General features: G+C 38.7%; 2 protein-coding genes across 5 annotated transcripts in view; one reads left to right on the top strand and one right to left on the bottom strand.

Moving 5' to 3' along the window:
* Nucleotides 1–556: 556 nt before the first annotated feature.
* LOC117000295 (beta-1,3-galactosyltransferase 2-like) lies at nt 557–1,787 on the top strand. Its single transcript, XM_033067835.1, has one exon. It carries the CDS (start codon nt 705–707, stop codon nt 1,785–1,787), a length of 1,083 nt encoding a protein of 360 aa, XP_032923726.1. The 5' UTR covers nt 557–704.
* A 3,697-nt stretch (nt 1,788–5,484) lies between these two features.
* Nucleotides 5,485–21,983, bottom strand: part of KCNT2 (potassium sodium-activated channel subfamily T member 2) — a 115,337-nt gene continuing 98,838 nt past the window's right edge. For 2 of the 4 annotated variants that reach the window (XM_033067737.1, XM_033067740.1), the window contains 7 exons: nt 18,658–18,759; nt 17,631–17,714; nt 16,197–16,325; nt 13,922–13,942; nt 9,713–10,013; nt 9,018–9,102; nt 5,485–8,675 (listed from right to left, as the gene is read on the bottom strand). In XM_033067737.1, the coding sequence (XP_032923628.1) occupies nt 8,564–8,675; nt 9,018–9,102; nt 9,713–10,013; nt 13,922–13,942; nt 16,197–16,325; nt 17,631–17,714; nt 18,658–18,759 (834 nt within the window). In that variant the 3' untranslated portion in view covers nt 5,485–8,563. The remainder of the gene's footprint in view (nt 8,676–9,017; nt 9,103–9,712; nt 10,014–13,921; nt 13,943–16,196; nt 16,326–17,630; nt 17,715–18,657; nt 18,760–21,983) is intronic. The other 2 variants (XM_033067738.1, XM_033067741.1) reach the window with 1 other exon arrangement.

The following is a 21,983-nucleotide window of genomic DNA, read 5'->3' as shown; positions in this document are numbered from 1 at the left end:
AAATTACAGTATGTGCACAGTTCCAGTATTTATACCTGTCTGCAGTCAGGGAGGATGGGATCCTTCATGGATAGATCTGGATTAAGACAGTTGTTTCAAGCATTTTTTACAGAGATAGTTGCTGGTGGGGGACACTTAATCTCAAAGTCTGTCTGCATTAATGTTTTATAGAGCCTAGACAATCACTTTCAGCCATGCATCAAATTTTTGATTTATCATAATAGCCTCCAATACTATGAATCCATAATCAATTACATTTCATTAAGTTTGGATGATTCAATTACGCAGCAACTTTTTGTAAAGCCTACAGGAAGTTAAGCTATCTTTATATTACACATGTATTTTAATATTTAAATATAGATATGAATAATTTCTGTTCTGATTAAATGATTATTTTAATAGTGTATTTATTTAGTTTTATTTATTTCTTACTGTTTCTATCTAACTCTATTTCTCTTAGGAAGAAAAGCCTGAAGATGTAATAATTTTTAAAATTTTTTTGTCTTTGATAAAAATTTCTGCAATTTATTCTAAAATTAAATATTAGCATTCTTTTAACAATAACAAAATGAAAGGAATCCTGAAATATTGGAAGCCTGAAGGTGGCTTTTATCTTCCTGTGTCACAGAGGCAAACAGTTACAAATTAGCTGCTCTTCTGACAAAATATCTGTGCTTCTTGTGCATCCTCTCACGGCTGCCAGCATGAGCTACTGTAGTGGATTATTCTCTCCTATGGAATGCACCAGGAGAAATCTTTTTCTGGTTTTCACCATCTCTGTTACAACAATACATTTGATTTCCTATTTTTATTCTTCTCATTACCTTGCTGCTCTACTTAAAAGTGACAATCTTCACATGAAAAGTGAAAAGAGTTTACTTAAAAAAATAGTGACAAATTTCAAACAAATCTCAGAGAAAGAAAATGGAGAACTACCACGTGAAAACGAGAAATCTGGGATTAAAGCCACGCCCACTTCAACACAGTCATTTACATTCATTATTAATGAAGAAGAGAAGTGCAAAGATAAAACACCTTTCTTGGTATTGCTGATATCAACAACAGCAACTGAGCTTCAGCAGAGAAGTGCCATCCGAAAGAGCTGGGGGAACGAAGCTGCGGTTCCAGGCGTTGACGTTGTGCGGCTCTTCATGCTTGGCATCGAGCCCAACGGGGATGAGGATGTTCTGCTGACAGAAAGCAAGCAGTATCATGATATTATCCAACAGGACTTCCTGGACACTTACAACAACTTAACTCTTAAAACTCTGATGGGCATGAGGTGGGTGGCCTCTTACTGCAGCAGCACGAGGTTTGCCATGAAGACAGACACTGACGTTTTTGTCAACACGATGCACCTGATTGAAAAGCTCCTCAGGCCTCTCCCACCTTCCACAGAGAATTATTTCACAGGCTTTTTAATGAAAGGGTACACCCCTATTCGGAATAAAGGCAGTAAATGGTACATTTCAGAAGAAGAATTCCCAGGAAACAGATTCCACTCTTTCTGTTCAGGAACTGGCTACGTCTTTTCTGGAGACCTGCCTGCAAAAATTGTCAATGCCTCTTTAACAATTAAATATATACATTTGGAAGATGTTTATGTAGGGTTTTGTCTGAATGCAAAGGGAGTAGAAATAGTACCAGTTCCTTATTCACTGTTTAACGTCTACAAGGTTCCATTTTCTCCTTGCATGTACAATAAAATAATTACATCTCATCACATTCAGCCACATGAGCACATACTCTATTGGGAAGAACTGCAAGAGAAGAAACATATGTGTTAGAAGAGAAAGGTCCATCCTGGAGCATCCTAGGAACTTTCTTTGGGCAAAGCAGCAGATGTTTTCTTAGTAGAAACAGAACATCTGTGTAATGATAATTTTCAGGGTCCATGGACATCCTGAATCAGGTGCCTAGGTTTTGTCTTGGGATGAATTCAAAGCCTTTCTCTGTTGAGTGAATACTGATTGGTACCTTATTTAGTTTTGGATGAAGCATCAATTAATTTTTAAAGCATTTTAAAATACAGCAAGAGATCATATCAACTCTACTAAAGGAAAAGCAAGGACGATGCAATGAAACGTTCTTTCATTAAAAACTAATAAATTAATATATTAATTTTATAATTTGCCTATGTATCATTAAATTTACTCATGTGGGATTCCAGTGTGACTGAAGAAGAAAGCATACATGATATCCTGTGCTAGAAAAGTGGTCAGAAACTGCTTCTTCAGAAAAACTGAAATCAGCATTTCCCAGATCTCAGTTAGTGCCCACAGTGGCTACTACTCTCTGTGGTCACATATACAAAGAACACCTCACACACAATATATCATGTATTTGTTATCACAGAGATGTAATAAAACGAGGAAATTGAATGTTGATAGACTGTCCTGTTAGTGATATATTAATTTGCTTTTTAAGGCATTCAGCTGTGTACAAAATAGTAAAATAAAAAACAAGATGATGTTTACTAACCTCAGAAGATGAAAGTTTCAGTCCAAATCCCTATCGTGGGAATCAAAATTTCAATCACATGAACACCAAACACTTCAGCTGGAAGGGAAGTGAGAAAGTGAGTATACATTATATGCATCCCCAATGGCATTTTATAAACGTACATTACGGTGTTTAATAGGAAACCCCTGAACCCTGCAGTGCATCTGCAGCTCCATTCCACCCAGGACTGACAGACACTGGGAACCTGTGCTGCAGCCACTGAATGCAATGCATTTCTCCCTTACGGGAATTTGGTCTCAAACCTTTTGATAGAGCAATATTATTACTCGTCCAACACCTACACAGGACACTTTTTCTATCTCAAATGGGTACCTATTCATTTGGACTTTCAAAACCTTTTTGCATTTACCTTGGGAAAGATACAGCTAACAAGGATAACACTCCCTCAGGGTTTTCCTGGGTCTCCCAATATTTTCTAAAATTTTAAGTTTTACATCATGTTGTGTTTAAAAAATGGGTCTTTTTGGACGTAATATGTTGATTACCTGATAGTAGCCATGATATCTTGTATAGCTGACAACATAGTGTATTAAATAATGTAGTGAGCTCAACTCTGAAATCTGGGAACATAATATAAGAATAAACATAACAATAAAGGGAACACACTTTATCTGGGTGGAGAATACCATGTCAATCATGGTTGTGTAGCAACAATCCATTAAGGTGACCAAAACCAAACAAACTCCACCCTCACATGCTGTCCTATTACATGGATGGCAATACAGTTCTCCAGGTGATTCAGTAATTCCTGAAGATGGGGTCCCAGCAGAAAAGGGCCTGGGGTGTTGGCTGGCAGCAACTAATCAAGAGCCAGTGTGTGCCCAGGTGGCTAAGAAGGCCAAGAGCATCCTGGCTTTTACTGGGGATAGTGTGGCCACCAGGACCAGGGAAAGGATTGCCCCTCTGTACCCAGCACTGGTGAGGCCTTACCTCAAATCCTTGTCCAGTTCAGAACCCCGAAGTCCAAGGAAGACTTTGAGATGCTGCAGTGAGTCCAGAGAAGGACAACTGAGATGGTGAAGGACCTGGAGCACAGGTCTGATGAGGAGCCTGGACGAAAGGAGGCTCAGGGGAGACCTTATCACACACTACAACTGCCTGAAAAGAGGTTATTGAAAGGAGGTTGGCTTCTTATCCCAGGCAGCCTGAGGCAGGATGAGAAAAAATGGCCTCAAGCTGTACCAGAGGAGGTTCAGGTTGGCCATCAGGAAGAATTTCTTCATGGGAAGAGCTATGAAGCATTTGAACAGGCTATCCAGGGAAGTTGTGGAGTCACCATTGCTGGAGGTGTCCCAAGAAATGACAGGATGTGACACATGGCACTCAGTGCTGTGGTTTAGTTGGCACGGAGGTGGTTGGTGAAAGGTTGGACTGAATGATCTCAGATGTATTTTCCAACCATAATGATTCCATAATTGTTTAAGATAAGGTAATAGAGGCTTCACCACAGCCTGAAGCTGAAGCTGAGGGCACGAGCAGTACAATCGGTTGCATTAACAGAGATTTTCCAGCTGTAAAAATAAAAGGCTATAATGATACTAATTCCTTGCTTTTGTTTGGAATCTGTGGAGTCTGCCACACCACTCTACAGTTATGGAAGCAGTGAGAGTTTGTAACTCCTGGGAGAAATAAATACCAAAGCTAAAACTATTAAAAGCTATAGACTTGCCAGCAAGATGAACCAGTTCATCAGCCAGCCCATACTGGTGAAAGGATAAAAGAAACACATAGTGATCTCGAGAAGTATTCCTGTGATCGGTAATTGGTAGTGTGGGTGCTAAATCATTAATGTTGTATCTGTGTGCTTTCAGGTACCAGAACCCTGTGCAGAACCCCATTCAGGATCCCCAATTTGTCTGAGATATCTCATGCACATGAAGTAGTACTCACTCTCATTTCCATACTTTGCCTCCCAGTCTCTCTCCTGGTTGGCATGGGCCAATTCCAAATCGTAGCAGTTTAGTCTAGATTTTCTAGAAAATTTAGTTCACAGGAATGTCAAATGCTTGTTTTCAACTTAATGAAGTAGAAATATTTGCCTTTTTAAGCTTCTTGGGAGTTTATACTTGTGCTGAATTACCATTACTGACATCCTTGTAGTGGCAGTGCAGGCAATAATAAAGTCTATAACAACATTAACATTTTCAATTCAGAAAATGAAAAGCAGTCTGGGTCATCTCTCATAACTTAATATGAATTATTACCTCTTTTCCTGCATCCCTACAGTGCATATTCTGTACCAAGCACAAGGAACAGTGGCTGAAATTATGAAGTGCTGCTCTTCAGATATTTATTCATTGTACATCTATTTCAAGGTAGGTAGCGTTGCTTCTAACAGGATATCAAGAATATGCAACCATGTTTTATGCCTATTGTTCTGTTTTTTAAATCCTACATTTATAGCATTGCCTTGAAGAAGTATTTTTATAACTTTGATGTACAAATTGATTGAATCTGTATAGAGCTGCTTCACATTATTAAATAATTTCCAGATTTTAGTGGCTGGTTTCCATTGGATATCAAACAATTCAATGCTGCAAGATTTCATTTCAGTGTTCCAAAATTACAGAATGGCCCTAACTCTAGAAACTAGAGAGCTGTTTGTTAGCTCTGCTGCATTTCATGTCATTTCAGTTTTCCTCCACTGATGAAGACTAAAACTTACTTGTTCTTTAGGTTTTTTTGGCACATCAGGAAATAAAGGTGTGTAATATTCAGTAATATGTATTCATATACTTGGGGTTATTAATGTGTAGTTGTGGTATAAAGTTGTTTGTGAGAGAGAAATTATCTATGCTGGGAAATAACTGCTCTTAAATTTCTGAGACAAAATGTCACAACTTCACTAATTCATTCATGCGGGTTTTAAAAGCTCAAGAAGTTTACGCTTTTTACTTTGTATGTGAATTCATGTTGTCATGGAATTGGAGTGAAACAGTTAACGAAACACACTGCATGCCATTGAAAGAGTTCTTGTGACTTTTTATTGCAGACTAGGTAACACGTTTTCATAGGTAGGTCTGGCTTTGCTGGACATTCCCTTGAGAATGAAGCAGTTATTATCAGCTAGCACTTCCCTCTCTGGGTCTGTGACTCTGGGTACCAAACTGCTTGGGCTTTGCTAAGGCAGTGTTGGGGAAGAGGAGCATCTTTGGGCTGTTGATAGAAGTGAGCCAGGAGGAAAAATACATACAGTTAAGCACAGATAGAAATCATCTTTTTATCACAGCTCTGTATTTCTCTCTACTGAGTGTACTGTTGCCTGCTCAAACTCCTCTGTTCAAGTCATTTGACCCTGCTCATTCTAGAGCTTTGTTATCCCTTCTCCAGCCCTGAGCCTTGAGATTCCTGTTCCTCAGTCTGGTCCCCAGTCCAGTTAGGCTTGTGTTACATTTCTGATAATCATGATGAGAAAAAAGTGTGTGAACATAAGATTGTCTGTAGGATGACCATTAAAGAATCACCTCCCTGGCCACTGAGGGGCTGTGCATATTGTCTCATTCAGGGTTAATGCAGTGGTGCTTAGGCTGCTCTTGGAAGATCAAAATCCCACTAGAATGCAGTTTGTCTGTGAAGATATTCCAGAGGAAGCAAACCTGTTCTGCTTTCAACATGAAAGACAGTATTATTCTGAATAGCTGAACTTTGTGGTACATTATTCATGGGTTATTAGAACTTCTGCTTCATCAGAAGCTGTTAGTTTTTACTACCTTGCTTGTCTTCAGTGCATTTTGAAGAGAATTAAGTGTTTTGTTCACCAAGATTGCCTTGCATTAATTTTAGGGACTCCAAGTGTCTCCAGCTGTCTTTGTGTTTGCTTTAGCAAATCTTCTGAGGCTAATGAGCAATTAGAAATTCATTAAGCCTGGAGAAATACCAGGTCACATTAGATACCACTATTCCAATCTAGCTGAGCAGCAATTCTGCTGAGTTAAGTGAGCAAATGGACACACCTGACTGCTTGTTCCTGCTGCTTTATGGGCTGTTAAATGTGAGGACTCCAGCCCTCACTATGGATCCTTTTGGCAGAGTCCTTGAATCAGTGGTGTGTGCTATACACACACACAGGCAATTTCTGTGAACTGTGATCCACAGTAAAAGCAGAGTATCCAGCTTGCCTGCTGAAGGATAGCCATGGTTCTGGAAGCCTCTCTGTCTCCCTGAGACTCCATTAGAGAAGCCTTCAGTATGAAACAACAGATCCTCCTAATATTTTGGAATAAGCATTTTTAAGAAACGTGTATTTTTTAAAAAAATATTCAACTGGAATAGAGTCTTCTCCCTGAAGGTATTAAAAATAGAAAAATTATTCACACTGCACATGCAAAATCTTCTGGATAACTTCTGACAGGTCTTGGACAAGATCCTCTACCATATATTGTTTCTTGAAAAAATGTAGACTTCAGTCTGTGCAGCTGTTTCAATTGTTTCTTTGTTTCCCACAGCACCCATTTGAAATACTTTACCTGTGAATAAACTTGTGAATGACTGAAGTGTGGAAAAGCACTGAACAATAATGGACTCTAAGCAGAACCACTGAATTGTTAAAACTTGGAATCATTAAGAGGAAGGCAGAAAGTAAAAACAGATTTTCTGTCATTCCTAATATGAACATGACTTGATTTCAATATCTTTAAAATGCTGATCAACACCCTCACATCCAGGAGTTGCTTTCTGGGCAAATTGGTCGTGGTTTCTGCTTCAGAAATAGAATTTGCTTCTACCAATTCATATAGAAGAGACTATAAGGAGTTTTGACTGGGTTTTTTTGTACAAGCAGGACATCAAGGGAGTTCAGAGAATAATGTTTTTCCATATTAGACTACCTGCAAAATTACTTGTAGTAATTCTATGTGTAGTTCTATGTAGATAATCTATGTAGATACTTGTAACAGAAGGGAATTTAAAACCTTGAGTAAGTTCTTCCCCATTTGTGACAGTGATCTTGGAAGATCATGGACAGAAATGCTTAATTCTGTAGAAAACTTGACCAACTGTAGCTGCTTTCCAAGCAGAGGTTTTAGATCCATAATACTTTTTCACACTATGTGGAATTACATTAATTTTGTGGAATGGATTATAAATGTCTTTAATTTTTAATGAGATATATAATTTCATGTAAAAATGTATCTCTTTTGGGTAATCTGGATGACTAGGCATAAAATGCTTTGGACAACTGTAGTTCTGGCATATTCATGAAAATGTTAAGGGCTTGTTGCAGGAATCATTGCCTAGAGGAATGCTCTCACTTTTGTTATAATCTACTCAGGCTTCTATAGACAGGCTCACCAAGGGTCAAAGGCTTGTGTTTCACTTGAGCTACCACTGTATGCAGCTTCACACAGTAACTTCCCAGTTCTTTTGCCAGTGTGGGGAGCTGCCTGAGTGAGATGAGAGGGACTTCCCTGCAGCTGGGCTCTTCTTTCATCGATGTGTTTCAATCTCAACCTGTGCAGTGTGAGTTTTGTGTCATACAACCTGATCTGTGTAAGCACAAGGAACAAAGACCCAGGTCCTGGAGGCCAACATGGGACTGAAACTAATCTGTACTAACAAAAATAGGCGATAGGCTGAGATTGAAAATTATTTCAAAGACTGAATTCTTGACACAGAAATCCTTGTTGGCAGCTTTAGGTACTAACATATTTGCTACTACAAATCAGGCATTGCCTCTCTGTGGGCATCAGATAATCTGATGTCAGTCAGAAACTCAGTCACAGACATGCTGCCACCTGCATAAATACGCTTAGGAGCATCTAAGCAAACGTGGTGGGATCTGACATTTGTTCATATGGGTGAAATAGCAACAAGTGTCATCATTCTGTTAGGCTGACAAAGTTCAACTACCATACTGAACAGGCCACAGACCTGACAATCCCTGAAGTCAGAGTTTCTAGGCACCACATTTCTGCATTTGGTCACATATCCACTGTCATTTTGTTTCCAAAATCTGAATAAAATGTACCAGTCAGTTTGTAAAATGGTTAATGGAACCACCATGTGTATAAAATAGTCTCTGAACTTTGTGGTGAGTTACATATCAAAGCTGTGTCTCCTCTCTGGTGTCTTGTCCCACTGTATTGCAGAAGCTGTCCTTTCGGCTGGGTCCAGCATTTGGAACATAAGTCAATGGATCGGGTCGGATCAAGTATCTACAAAAAGAAATTACAGCTGTTACTAAACAATGTAGTGCAAGCCAGGGTAAGTGCATCATTTTCTAATGTTGAAAACACCTGAGAAAGACTTAGACACTTACTTTAAAGGTGCTTAGTTTAGTTTCTGTGGTAGCATTGGTTAGATTTTTTTCAATTTAATATACAGAGTAAGAGAAGGATGACATGTTTATAACATTACAAATATATATATTATATATTTATATGTGCATTTTAAGTATATACATATTTAGTATAATTAAATGTCTGTTTAAATAGAAGTCTCCATATTTTATTTTTTTGCAGGTCTTGTGACTTTTTAATGTGTGTGCTTTAACTTACACTATATCATTCAGCTCTAATCTTGTATCTGGAGAAGGGTTGATCAGGATGTAAGAAAGGGTGTTCTGATGATCATTCATTTCATCTAGAGGACAGAGGGGGAAAAAGTAACAAATAAATTACATTTACAAATTAACTCTGAGAAGCATTGCTTCTGACATCAGCCTTACTGGAGAATGATTTGATGGATTAAAGTGGCATCTAGAGACCTAGTGAAACATGCTTTCTAAAGATGACTTTCATATGCTAATTTGGCATTATTTTTGAAAATTGTGGGGAAAAGGCAATATCCTTCACATGTAAACAACTCCCCACCTTGACATACGAGTGAACTTCACAACAGCCCCGTCTTCATCTTTATTTAGAGGTTTGTGGAAATGTAGTGCAGCTGTTCCATCACTGGGGAATGTGTATAAATTCAACAAACACATATCATCTACTAAATATAAATGTGACTGACATGCTACCTTATGAGCCTTCCATCCCAGCATAGGAATGGGTGATAACAGAATGCATTAAAAACACTCCAAGTTACTCTTGCTAAATGAAAAAAACAAAACAACCCAAACCTAAACCAACAAAACAAAAAGCTTTATCATAAACCTAACTATTTTGTTTTTGGCTCCATCATTTCTTACAAATAAGTTCACTTGCCCCATGCAAATGTTGCTTTTGAAGTACTGTAATAGCGGTACCGTATCCTGCTGGAGAAAGGCCCAGGTGCTTCATTCTATTCTTCACGAGTTCAGCAAGCTCCTGCCTTTCTGACCTCCTGTAGAGGTTCATTCTCTGCTGGTTGATCTTCTCAGCAGTTTTAGCAGAGTGCCTGGGGGCCCTCCTGCTCAGGCGCCGTGCCCACTGCATGCTCTTCCTGCGCAGCAGCGGGTGGTCGGACTGGTCACTGGATGTCGAGTTCCGGTGATTGCCGCGGCAGCTGAACTGCTCCTTGCTGTCTTTGGTGTCCTCCCACTCCTCCACGCTGATGGAGATTTGAGACTTGAAAGGAAAGTGGCAAGAGAGATGAAGGGCTGCATTAAATGGAAGCAGACAAAGATGTTCTCTCTGCTTCCTGACAGTGCAGTTGGACATGGGGTTTGACTGCAATGGAGCTGCTCTTTGTACTTGGCAAGTGCTCCTGTACTGGGCACCCTTTACTTGACTTCGATTTTCAGTAAAAATCTCATTTATAATATAAAGACTTTTATCAAGTGCAAAAGCAGGTAAGTGTTATTTTGTGCCCAATTGCACTGTGATTCTGAGAAGAGCAAATTTAGCCTTCTAATACTGCCCTTCCTGAATTTAGGAATCAGGTCTCAATGACTTCTCCACCTTCTTCCCAGCCTGCCTATTTTCAGAAATCTAAGCTGTGTAACTGCTTACAAGTAACACACACTTCCATGTTGTTGTGGGTTCATTAAGTAATGTTTCACCTGTGGTTGCACTGTTTACAGTACTCTCTTAAGACCACCAGCAGAATATGCCTGTTAACTATGTCTTAAATTCCCAGGACTTCTTGACCTTCCAGCACAAATGAAATTAGGAGTAACCTCCAATGTGATTCAGGGCACCTCTTGTGAAAGCAGCAATTGATTCCTACCTCAAAGAATAACGATATTACTCATATAGTGACAACCTTCCCATAATTAAGAGCAAAAATCTGTTGCTGTGTTTTCTTTATGCTACTCAAATAAGACCAATGGTATGTGCATGTACAAGTGCTAAAATAACAAAGTGGATGGGATTACAGGTGCATTTCTGACATACAAAGGTTCCTAGTGAACATAAGAGGAAACATTTCAAAATATATTAAAATTTTTTTTCAATGTGTATTTTAGATTTAATGAGTTATTTTAGTTTCTAGTTTCAAAACCACTTCCTTAACAATCCGGAGATCCTCTTGGATACTTGAATATCTTTTATTGACATTGAAATAACGAAGCCCTTGCTGGTGTCAGTACAAGCACATCACCAAATTACTGGTCACAGATTTCAATGTGGTGAGTTTTTAAAATAAATACATGAAGTAGAAAACAAAGATGATGTCAATGAACAGGCAGAGTTCGTGTGAATGCCTTTGAACAGATTATGCTGCTAGTGATCAGTGAATAAAGCAAATTTAACAGAGGAGCTACTGAATGTTTTTCCCCACTAACATGAAATCCAAAAGCAAGATTCCATTGTCCTTATCAGTGCTGAATACAACCCTTCTGTAAGAGGCTCACCACAGAATCTGTGAGGTTTCTGGAGTCCATAAAACAATATTTGACATGAGTAAGCTGGATACAGTGTGAAAGATATATATTTTTCACTTTTGCACAAACTAGCTTTTATCTGTGTAAAAGAAAAAAATAACAAACAAACCCAATCAAACAGCAAAACAATCCAACCCCATAATTAAGAAGAACACTACAGATGTTTATCTTGTAGCATTTCAAGTAAAATCACATTTTTAATATTCTGGACCAGTATCTTGCAATGAGCCACAAGTAAAGACTGGCAAATTTACTGAGGCTATTCAGCTTACTCTGCAATATAAAAGGGATTTTTTTTTAATTTTATTTTTTTAAAAAACTTGATTTTTTAAAGTTTTGTTACTGACTCCACTGATACTAGAACAGAAGAGAGAATCTGGATCCCTTTGAATAGGAATGCAATTTGATTTTGTTGTTTGTTAGACTGTCATTTTGGGTTTTGTGTGCATTTTATAGCAAGGACTAAGGTAGGCAGAGAACATTCCATAGGAAAAGGTGCTATTGGTAGGAAGGAGGTATTTGGTATGAACAAATATGACACAAACTGAGTGCAGAGGATGGTCTTGTTTTGCCTTTCTTCCTGCCTGCATTGGCAGCTTTCCTTGTCAAGCTCTTGGCAAAACAAATAACCAGACTTGCTGACAGCAGTAGCGTCAAGGCAGAAACCAACCATCATCGCTACAGGAGGGTAAGTCATTTTTTGAGCCAGAGATTAAATGGGAAAGGCCAAGTGAAAGAACAAGGTTTTTTTTCCATGAATCTGTAAATCCTGTGCTTCAAGTTTTGAAACACTGGTACAGGTGAGTTGAAAGCATAAAAGAAGGTGATAAATCTAAATATTTACTTCAGCAATGATAAAGTTTTTATCGCGCCTGTTGAGGAAGCTGTGCAGAATGGCCCTCTGCTATATTGCAAGAAGAAAAAAATCATCTCTAAAGACAAAACAAAATCAAAGCCCAAACTCTCTTTCAAAAGCAGCACAAAAGTGTGTCTGACAGTGACAGCTGTTGAACACATAGAAGATAAAATTCCAGTGCAAAATACTTTTGTGTGTCCCCCTCTGTTTTAACCAGCCCTGAACTTCATTTAAAATACTTTTGTAACTATCATTACTTTGAGGCTTGATTGTTTTCATTGAATTTCATTTTCTTGTTCCATAGCAGGTAAATCTGTTGCATGAGAAGCATGACTGATGACATCGTATAATTCCTGTGCCACACAGTGAAGAAACATTTGCCTTTAAACCTTTGATTTTGTTTGCTTTTAAAAGCAGGTTCCTGTCTGATGTATCCTACTGCGTGCCCTGAAGCCTGTGATTGTTCACTCGTGCTGCCAGGCAGCTCTGACTCACTCAGGCATGGTGTTCTAATAGAATGTTCCATGCCCTAAAATCTAAACACTAGGCTGGTCAACACCATGGCAGAAATGGGAATGTAGTCACAGACACACCAGTGTGCATATTTGAGATGATAGTAATTGAGATATCTGGTGATAACACCAAACATTTTAACTTTAGATTAACTAGATTCTTGCTCTCTTGCCTTGCTGCTCCTTGGGAGCATGAAATAGTTTGAAGGTGTAGCTTCATCTGATCCATTCTGAAGCAGTGCCTCATTTTTACCATACTGCAAGTTCTATACTAACTAAATTTTACTGCTCTGCTTACCAAGAATGCTACTTACAACCAGGATTCTAGAAATGCTTATCTGCTCCTAAAGCTGTCTAAACCATTGCTAAGTACAGCCACATTTTCCTTTCGTGGTAAGTCTAGAGACTTTGCTCCACTAGCATTTAACGTGTTTAAGCTTAAGGCTTTCACCAGATGATTTTTTCACTGTAAAGATGATTTTTTACCTTCAGAATTCAACAGGAGTAAGCCCAAAAGGAACCAGAATTCCCCTGGGCTTCTTTGAAATTCCCAGTCTGTCAGCCTTCAGATTTTTAGCAAGCTCTTTGTATCCAGAACAATGTTGCATTAAGATCTGTTTACTCAAGGATGATCCACTGCATAGTTCCATTTTCTGTAAGGATTTTACTCCCACAGTTGAACCTAATGTACAGCTTCTGGCTCAGACTGAGTTACATTTCTTCATAGCAGTCTATATGGGACTACGTTTTGAATTTGTGGTGATGATAATGTGTTAATAATGGGGATGTTTTCATTACTGCTGAGTGGTGCTTACACTGAGCCAAGGCATTTTCTGCTTCTCACCCACCCCAGCAGCAAGTGGGCTGGGGGAGAGCACAAGAAGTCGAGAGGGGACACAGCTAGGACATCTGATCCCAACTGACCAAAGTGATATCCCTAATCCATGGTGCTGTGCTCCGCAGGAACAGCTGCAGGAAGATGAAGGAATGAGATGACTTAAGGTATTAATCTTCCTAGCTGTGCCTGGTGGAGCCCTGCTTTCCTGGAGATGGCCAAACACCCCCTGCCCATCAGAAGTGTGAGCAAACTCTTTGCTTTGCTTTCACACACAGCTTTTGTTTAAGTTACCGAACTGCCTTTGCCTGAGCTCATGAGATTTTTCTCTTTCAGCCTCTCAGTTTTCTCCCCATCCCACCTAGGGGGGAGCAAACAAGCCATCAGCTGTGTGGGGCTTTCTTCAACCAGGACACCCAGAAACAGGCAGACAAAAAGCAAATACTTACTTGTGAAGCCATTTCTCGTGACTGACAAAGGAAGGGGAAAAAGAAAACAAAAGACAATTTAAACAGAAGTGAATCTAAAGAGACAAATATGGACTGTTACACAGGAGCCACAGAAATGCAGCGAGCAGGTAATGAAAAAAAGATTTTGCATATCTTTTTAATATTTTTTGAATGTAGTGGAAATGGTTTGGGTCATAGGTGTGATAGTCATTGAGAGGCAGGCTAGATTCACTTATTCTTTAGTTACTGGGTCGCTGAAAACTTGCTGTGTTTAAAAAGAAGCTATGAGTATCTGTCAGTGAAGTGAGGGCTTCTCATCTGCATAGTAAGAAAGGAAGTGCCAAAGGATAAACTGTACATATTAAATATTAATATTGGCATACTTTTTCCTCGTAACTCAAGTTAACCATCTTATTGCCTGACACCATCCAGGCATGTGCAGTACAAATGTAGTTTCTTATGTCTGTTTAAACTCAAATTATCATGTCCAAGGTTCTCGGAGTTATAAACCTTCAAACTTCTAAGTTCATAGTTCCTGAGTAAAACATGAATGAACTACTTTCCTCATTTCCATTTTAAACACCTTACCCAATGACATTCTTCTAGTTTCATGTATTGAAAAGCTCAAATGATAACCCATGCTAATATTTCATTAGTGAAATGAATAAAAAATTCCTTTGTCTTCAGAATAAACACTTTGCAGAAAGATGAGGGCTTTCAGCATCTCTATGTTTGTAGGTCTCTATCCATAAAGGCCACAGACACAGAGATGTTGCTCTTTCATATTCTGGGGAAGAGGTAGGTGAGGGGAGATTTCCCTGCTCCTCTCTAAAGGGGGAAGGTTGTACAAATTCTGTAAACAAGAAATTGCACAAGTATTTGTGTGAAAATACCACTTGGGGCCTGCATTTAGAGCCTTCAGCTTATGAAGACCAATAACTGCTTTTTCTTTACTTAATAAAGGAGGAGTGCCATTCTCCTACATTTGTACAACACCTGACAATTTGAAAATTTAACTAGGAGGTTTCTCCAACTTCCCTTCCTTAATCCTGTACCTGATTTAACTCTAATTCTCTGTGAGATTAACAGTGGAAGTTGCTAGGAAGCAATAGCAGAACTCCTCATTCTCTCTTTTTGGACCTGAAGTTAAATAGCCAGCCCTGAATGTGAGAATAAAGCATTACCATGAATTTTATCTTATCCTTATTTAATGAATTCTTAAAATCTTGTATCCTCTGTTTTGTGGAAAGCTGTGACAGACTTTTTCTTCATATTAGCAGTGAGGCTGACTACATTCTTGTTCGAGGAATGATTTTGATGGATTACGTTACGGCTACTATAGTTCAAAAGACATTACTGCAGTGACAGTGTCCACTGGCTAAGCTGTAAAAGCCACGTGCAAAGATAGCATTGGTCTAAAGAGATACACCCATGAACTGGGTGGAATCTTCCACAGCTTTTTATCACCCTTCTATAATATTAAACTTCAAGTGAATGTACTTCCTCAAGATTAAATCTTGCTGCTAAGCATTATATGCCAGAATTTTTTCTAAAATTTTTCTGAAATGTGGAAAAGAAAATATAAATAATCTCTCTTGGAAATTAGTGTAAACTACATCTGAGTATTTCAGAAGAAAGATTTTTTCCTCTCTGTTGCATTTTAAAGCCATGGTTTAATGAGATGGCACTACTAATAGTCATATAAACAAATGGATAATACATGACAGAAATCAAAGCCACCCAAACAAAAAAGTATGTTAGTCAGGAAAAATCATTTTTGCCATTTGTTCTAAACAGAGAGATGGAGAAATGTACACATTTATGTAGTAAACACAGAAGTACTACATAAAATATTACCACTGTTTGGCAGCTACATTTAGAGAGATCCCACAATACTTTGAATAACACTAACTAGAAATGAGCAGCAAGAGAATGAATTAGAAGGCCACGTGAGCAGTGAAATGCCGCCTGCTTTGAGACACAGTGCTGGCATTGTTGACACAAGTGCCAGAGGGCCTGGTTCCAGGGTTTGTTACAAACACTGCTGTCAGAGAGCACAGCTCACTCCCAAGCCTGTCCTGGCCGTGCCCAGCTGCCCCTTGTTTCCCATCCATCCATTCCCAGCAGGGAGCACAGGAGTCAAAGGCCAGGTGCCACTGGCTCTGGGCACTGCTGGAGCCTGGTGCTCAGCCTGGCTGAGCGTGACCATCCATGTGTCAGAGGCCTCGTGCACTCTGCAGTGAAACCCCCAGGAAAGCACGGGGAGCTGACCCACCTCGGATGTTGGGAGCTTCTGGGATTCTGTCCTGTAGACTCCAATTGGAATGTCTCCTGTAGAGGAACAAAGCTTCTGATACAGTCTGGCATATGTCCTAATCCACAGATCCTCTTCTGTGATTTTCATCTGAACAAATAATAACAGGAGGGAGGACTTTTAACTCTTGGAGTTTTATGTTGTTCACTATGCTACTCATGGGAAAAATACCCTAAACACTAGTTGGTAATTATCCCACTGTAGTGTCACACCTTTGCTCCACAACAAATCTGCAATTTTTATTGTGTTTGTAAGACTGGTTCTTTTGCTTTCTCCCTGTTTAGAAGAAAGTGAAGTAGAAACAGTTTAGAATTATGAACTTCTGGTCTTGGTTTACGATTACTTAAAATATACATGGCAGCCTTCACCCAGTGTCTATATTTGACTAAAATATAAATGAATAAACTAAATATTCTCAGCAGTAAGAAGCTGGGATGGACAGACTGGAGTACATGAGTATTTTGAATTTGGATTTTGTCCACCAGACAGTAGGCTGAATATATGGGGACAAGGGAGTGGAGAGGAAGTAATACAGTAAGGAGAAGTGCCATAAGAAATCTTACTTGAAGCTCACTTATTTCATTACTAGCTTTATTTTGAGATGTACGAGTTCCTTTTTAGAGATTCAATAGTACTTTCAAGTGTTCTTACATTCATTGTAATGAAGCTTAATGATTAACCAAGAAATATGTCATTTTTATTTAAAGTACTTTCTGCCTATAAAGACCTTGTTCTTTATAGATCCACATAAAGCAGGTTGCAAATAACTCAGCTTATATTGGTCTGTTTGTTATCCCAGGGCATGATGGATGTGGGACAAAACAGAAAGGTGGGGTTTATTTTAGTAAAAATTACTTCAGTTGTTTAAGTTTTTATGTATATATGTATATACACAGTTAAATTGCATTGGGGAATAGTGACACATATAATAATGAGATGACTTTGTAACTCCAACTCCTAGTCATTTAATACATCTAATCTTTATGTAAAAACTGATTATGTCTGTCCTTTATTGCCCACAGGGATGGGGACTGGGAGATGGTCCTGGTCAGGTTGCACAATACAGGTAGCACTTCCTAGTTTTTATATACTTAATTTCTGAAGTGCCATTGCTATTTCATATAAAATGCACTATTCCTGTGTTTTCCTGACTTTCCAATTTTCTGATGAATAGAATGCATTGTGTTTTCTTGGGGACATGTTTTTTGCTATGAAACTAAAAATGGGTATGTTTTCTGTTTAGTTTCCTCATCTTCTCCCTGATGAAAAAGGAAACAGATGGCCTTCCTTGAACTTTCACAAAAGTAAATACTATACAAAGAAAGTTGAAGTATTCTGCAGACAGTATAGAATCTTTTCTGGTACTCTGTATTGATTTTTTTAAAAATAACTTACAGAACAAAGAAACCCAGAGCCTGGTGTGGTGTCAAGTCCCAGCAGAAGTCTTGTGATAGAAATCATATAATCTTTCACAAATGACTGCAAGATTTTTTAACAGGAGAGACAGAAAAGAAAGAAAAAAAGCTTTAATGAACAGATGAGCAGGCAACTATTAGCACCATGTGTGAATTTCAAAGAAATTATACATCTGTTTTTACAGTCCATCTCTTTAAGTTATCTTAATCACTGTAGCAATACCTATCCCTTTATTTTTGCTGAATTTACTTATATAAAGTAAGTTTTCCTAAATTGGTTCTGCAGGTACATGCAATGTACATACAATATTCAGGAGAATAAGGCATAACAAAGGCATTAAAGCAATGATGGATGTGTCAGTGGAAATGAAGTGTTAGTCCTACAAGGTGTGAAATTATAATGAACTCTTCTGTGCGAAAGAAATGCTGGCATATGTTAGATGGGTCTGCAGTCCTCAGTGGGTCCCTCTGAGGTGACACTGCTATTACTTTATTCAAATGAGTAATCTGAAGGGTTTTTAAGGGTTGATATGCCTTATTGCTCTGCTGAACAGTGTGTTGCTATTGGTTAAAAGGTAGAAATTAGGTTTACTGTAGAAGTGTAGACTAAGACCAGGAACAGGTATTAGAGCAGCTAAAATCACAAATATCTCTACATATTAAAGTAATTCTGTTGTTTCTGTTAGGGGCATGATGTTGTGAGAATGGGCACTGCCTTTCTGCTTGCAGAGTACAAGCATTATTATTCTGTATAATCTGTAATTTATGTAGGCTTTATCAAAGCTATTTGACTATAGAAAGATACATAAACATCATGCAACATCAGATTTTGTGCAATCACAGGGTGATTCTGGGATTCCTAACTGAACTAACACATGGAGCGTGCTCCATTATCTTTTGCCATTGATTGTTCCTGGTATAGACATATGTCAGAAAATAAGGCCATCTAACAATTAAACACAATAAAATGAGCTGCAACTTTTGTGTTGAGTTACTGTTCATAGTACCTGATAAAGCAGTGTGTCCAACATGCTGATGCTGAAAACCCTGCCAGCAGCAAAGGGCAGTCGAAACATGAATGCCAGATTAGATCCCTTCTCCCGCTCTTTCTGTTAAGGAATTAAAAAATAGAAAACATTTTTAATGCTGGTTTTGGAAGGACTGTAACAAAAACATGAAATAGATATTATCTTGAAAGAGGTCAAAAGTGTAAAATTCTTTACTATCAACACTGTTTCTTCCTGCAAGTATGCAGCATCTTTGTTCAAGAGGTATAGTTTTTCAGGCTGAAAGACACTGATCAATGTATATGTTGTTTCAGTCATCACATCTCAAACTGCATGGGCATATTCCACCAGATCAGTTTTAAAAAGATGGAGGGATATCAGCTGTGCTTAGCTCCTATTCCTTAGTCCTGATAGCGGACTGTCATCCTGGTCCAGGAAGTCTCCTAGGAACAGGAAGCATGAATAGAACCCGGTATGAAAGGGAAGAAATGGCACAGGGGTCAGTCAGTGCACTGGACACACTGCTTTGGTACTGACCAGGATGCCATTTGCCCTGGAGCTCCCTGGACACACTGGCTCAGGCTGTCAAGCAGCACCCCAATCCTTGAGCAGTTTTCCAGCCACTCTGCCCCATCCTGCAGTGCTGCAGGAGGTGATTGCGACCCAAGGCAGGACCCAGCTCTTGCTGACTCTCATATGACTGGACCAGGCCAGTTTAGTTTCCTTCCATCACTTCTACAGCCTTGCTTTTCCTTCATTCTTGCTTCAAAGAGACTTGTAACAAATGTAATCCTACTTTCTTGGCAAGAAGAAATTAATTTTCTGGTCTTGATCTGGAACAACTTCCTAAGAACCTGTCAGTTCAACAGCCAAATTTGTGTGCTAATTGCTTGCACAATTTTAGAATTTATGGAAATTGTTAGAGATCTATGTAAAATAAGACACCAATAATGAGGCACCAATCTCATTTTACAACTCATATATCATTAATGTTTTTTATTACTTTATGTTAATTCAAATCTGCTTAATATCTGATTTATATTAAAGAAAAAAAACCCAAAGACAGGAAATAGGAGGCCCCATCCTGAAGGTTAAGAAAGCAGCCTGGCTGTGCGTAAATCACTGCAAATATACTGAGCCATCCCAGATAGATTTCTGCTCATCTAACATCTGTGTGCTTATCCCTGTGGAGGATACAAAACAGGATTTGGTTTGATTAAAAGATATAGGAACTTGTACTTACTTCAAAAATATAATTTACAGCTTTTAGAATTTTTTTTATAACACCTGCAATATTTACTTAGAAAAAAAGATAGAAAAATAAAGTCTGAATTCTATCCCAAACATTACAAACCTTTTCTTTCAAGAAAGAGGGAGGGGTTACCTCCTTTTTTTTCTTATGCAAGGCAAATGGAGAACATATATTTGAAGTTTAAGGTGTGGGTGTTTTCTTATTCCTTTTCTCTGTTGTATAAAGGCCACTGCTGTCTCCTATGTCAGTGCTGAGTTTACTGTCAGATTTATTTATCTCTAAAATGAGAAAAGTTGCAGCTGCAACAGCAGATGGACATCTAATTTGTGTATCTGTCTTCTGCAGCCCATTAGGCTGAAAAGCCAATTTTGCAAGTGTGTTTCACTGCTACCTCAAGGCAACTTGCCTGACATTCTCAGTCTTTCTGAAAATGAGGTGCTTAATGCAGAAATAACAAGCAACTGTATGTTTGACTGCTTTAGGTAATTTTTACTGGAGTTTTTAATCACCTTTCATTTTGCATAAGGGAGTTCTGAAACATCAAATGAACTACAGCACCACCTGTGAAGTTCTCCCTGTAAACGTTAAGATGAAGTGACTGGGAAATATCAACAGCAGGCAACTGCAAGAGCAATGAAGAAAATGTTCTCTTTTTAAGATAATTTATCTACCTCTGTTTCAGCAGAGCATAGTTTGGATAGGAAGTTCATTAAATGTTCAGCTTCCAACCTATCTTCCTAACTTTTGTACAATGAATTAATAAAATAGTCAAGAAGTTAAAATATTTTAAGTATTTCCAGAATATTTGCTTGAAAAATTAAGGAGCCTATGTACAGAAAGAAAGAACTGAGATAAAAATCCTGGCTTCACTGCACTGAAGTAGGCAGCCCACAGAGAATTCCAGAATCCAACTGGAATCTGATTAAGGGAATTTGTTAACAAATAATTTCAAAAGCCCTGTCAGTCATAGTACACCGAGACATTAAAGTTGAAACACACATTGAAGCTGTTGGCCCATCTTGCCCTGAAAGAACTGGCAATGTAGATTCCAGCCAGCTTTAGCTTATCCTTCACGGATTTACCACAGAGGGAGGAAGTGCTGCAATGGAGGAGCCACAGGTGCAAACCTTAAAGGGCAGTGGGTGTGGCATTATCCCAACAAAACTGAGCCTCCTGCTGCAAACAGCCCCTCTCTTTGTGCAACAACTTTGCACAAAGCTTCCTCACAGCACTGCAGGTTATCTGTCAAAACACCATCTAAACACAAGATCAAGCCTTCATGCTATTACAGGCAAAGAGAACAAGTCACTAAAGGCCACTCAGATATTTAGATCTTGTGGTCAACATGTGTGAGATTCAACCGAGTCAAAGATTGACTTCTCATCCTTATCTTGTCTCATCCACACAGGCTGAATTTTTGCAGCATTCAGTTCCTCCGTGAGAAGGATTCCTTCCAGTGACTGGGAAGTTTCTATGGAAAGGCTCTTTACAGTACAACTAGGAAATGGAAATTAGATGTTACATCTGTATAATGGTAATGATTTTGGCATTAATTCAAATTCCCCAAGATACACAAGATAAATCTGAGGTGCACTGATTGGGAGGGTACACAAGGAAACCCAGCAATCATACTGATTGATAGGCTGATAGAAAGGAAAGAAGGTAGTGAAGAATTTCTGCCCTTGAAGACTGTCACAGTGATATTATTTGTCTCACAGACTCAGAATATGGCCTGAGAGATCATGAAGGTAATACTAATACTGTCAGATTTGGGGAGTAGAGATGGGTAGGTCAGACCACCACTGACGATTTGTGAGGAAGAGGATTGTCCTTGGGTGTAGAGAGTTAAATAGATGCACAATATTACTTCTTTCACTCCATCTGTTTTAAGTAACAGTATTTTGAACAAGCAGAATAAATTTATACAGCCACAGTTCCACAATTTGAAAATACCAAATACACAATATGAAGGTTTTATCTAACATTTAAGTAGTGTTGCTGTCCCTCTCATCATTCTGACAGATTGTTCTCAAATCATCTCAGTAATGCCAATATCTCCCATATATATGTACAG

This window comes from Catharus ustulatus, chromosome 9 (assembly GCF_009819885.2).
Source record: "Catharus ustulatus isolate bCatUst1 chromosome 9, bCatUst1.pri.v2, whole genome shotgun sequence".
Classification (NCBI taxonomy): Eukaryota; Metazoa; Chordata; class Aves; order Passeriformes; family Turdidae; genus Catharus; species Catharus ustulatus.
The sequence above is the reverse complement of the archived record's forward strand: the minus strand, read 5'-3'. Positions and strand labels throughout refer to the sequence as shown.

What these genes read in the sequence shown, in the direction of transcription:
- LOC117000295 (XM_033067835.1), top strand. Translation starts at nt 705, where the DNA reads ATGAGCTACTGTAGTGGATTATTCTCTCCTATGGAATGCACCAGGAGA.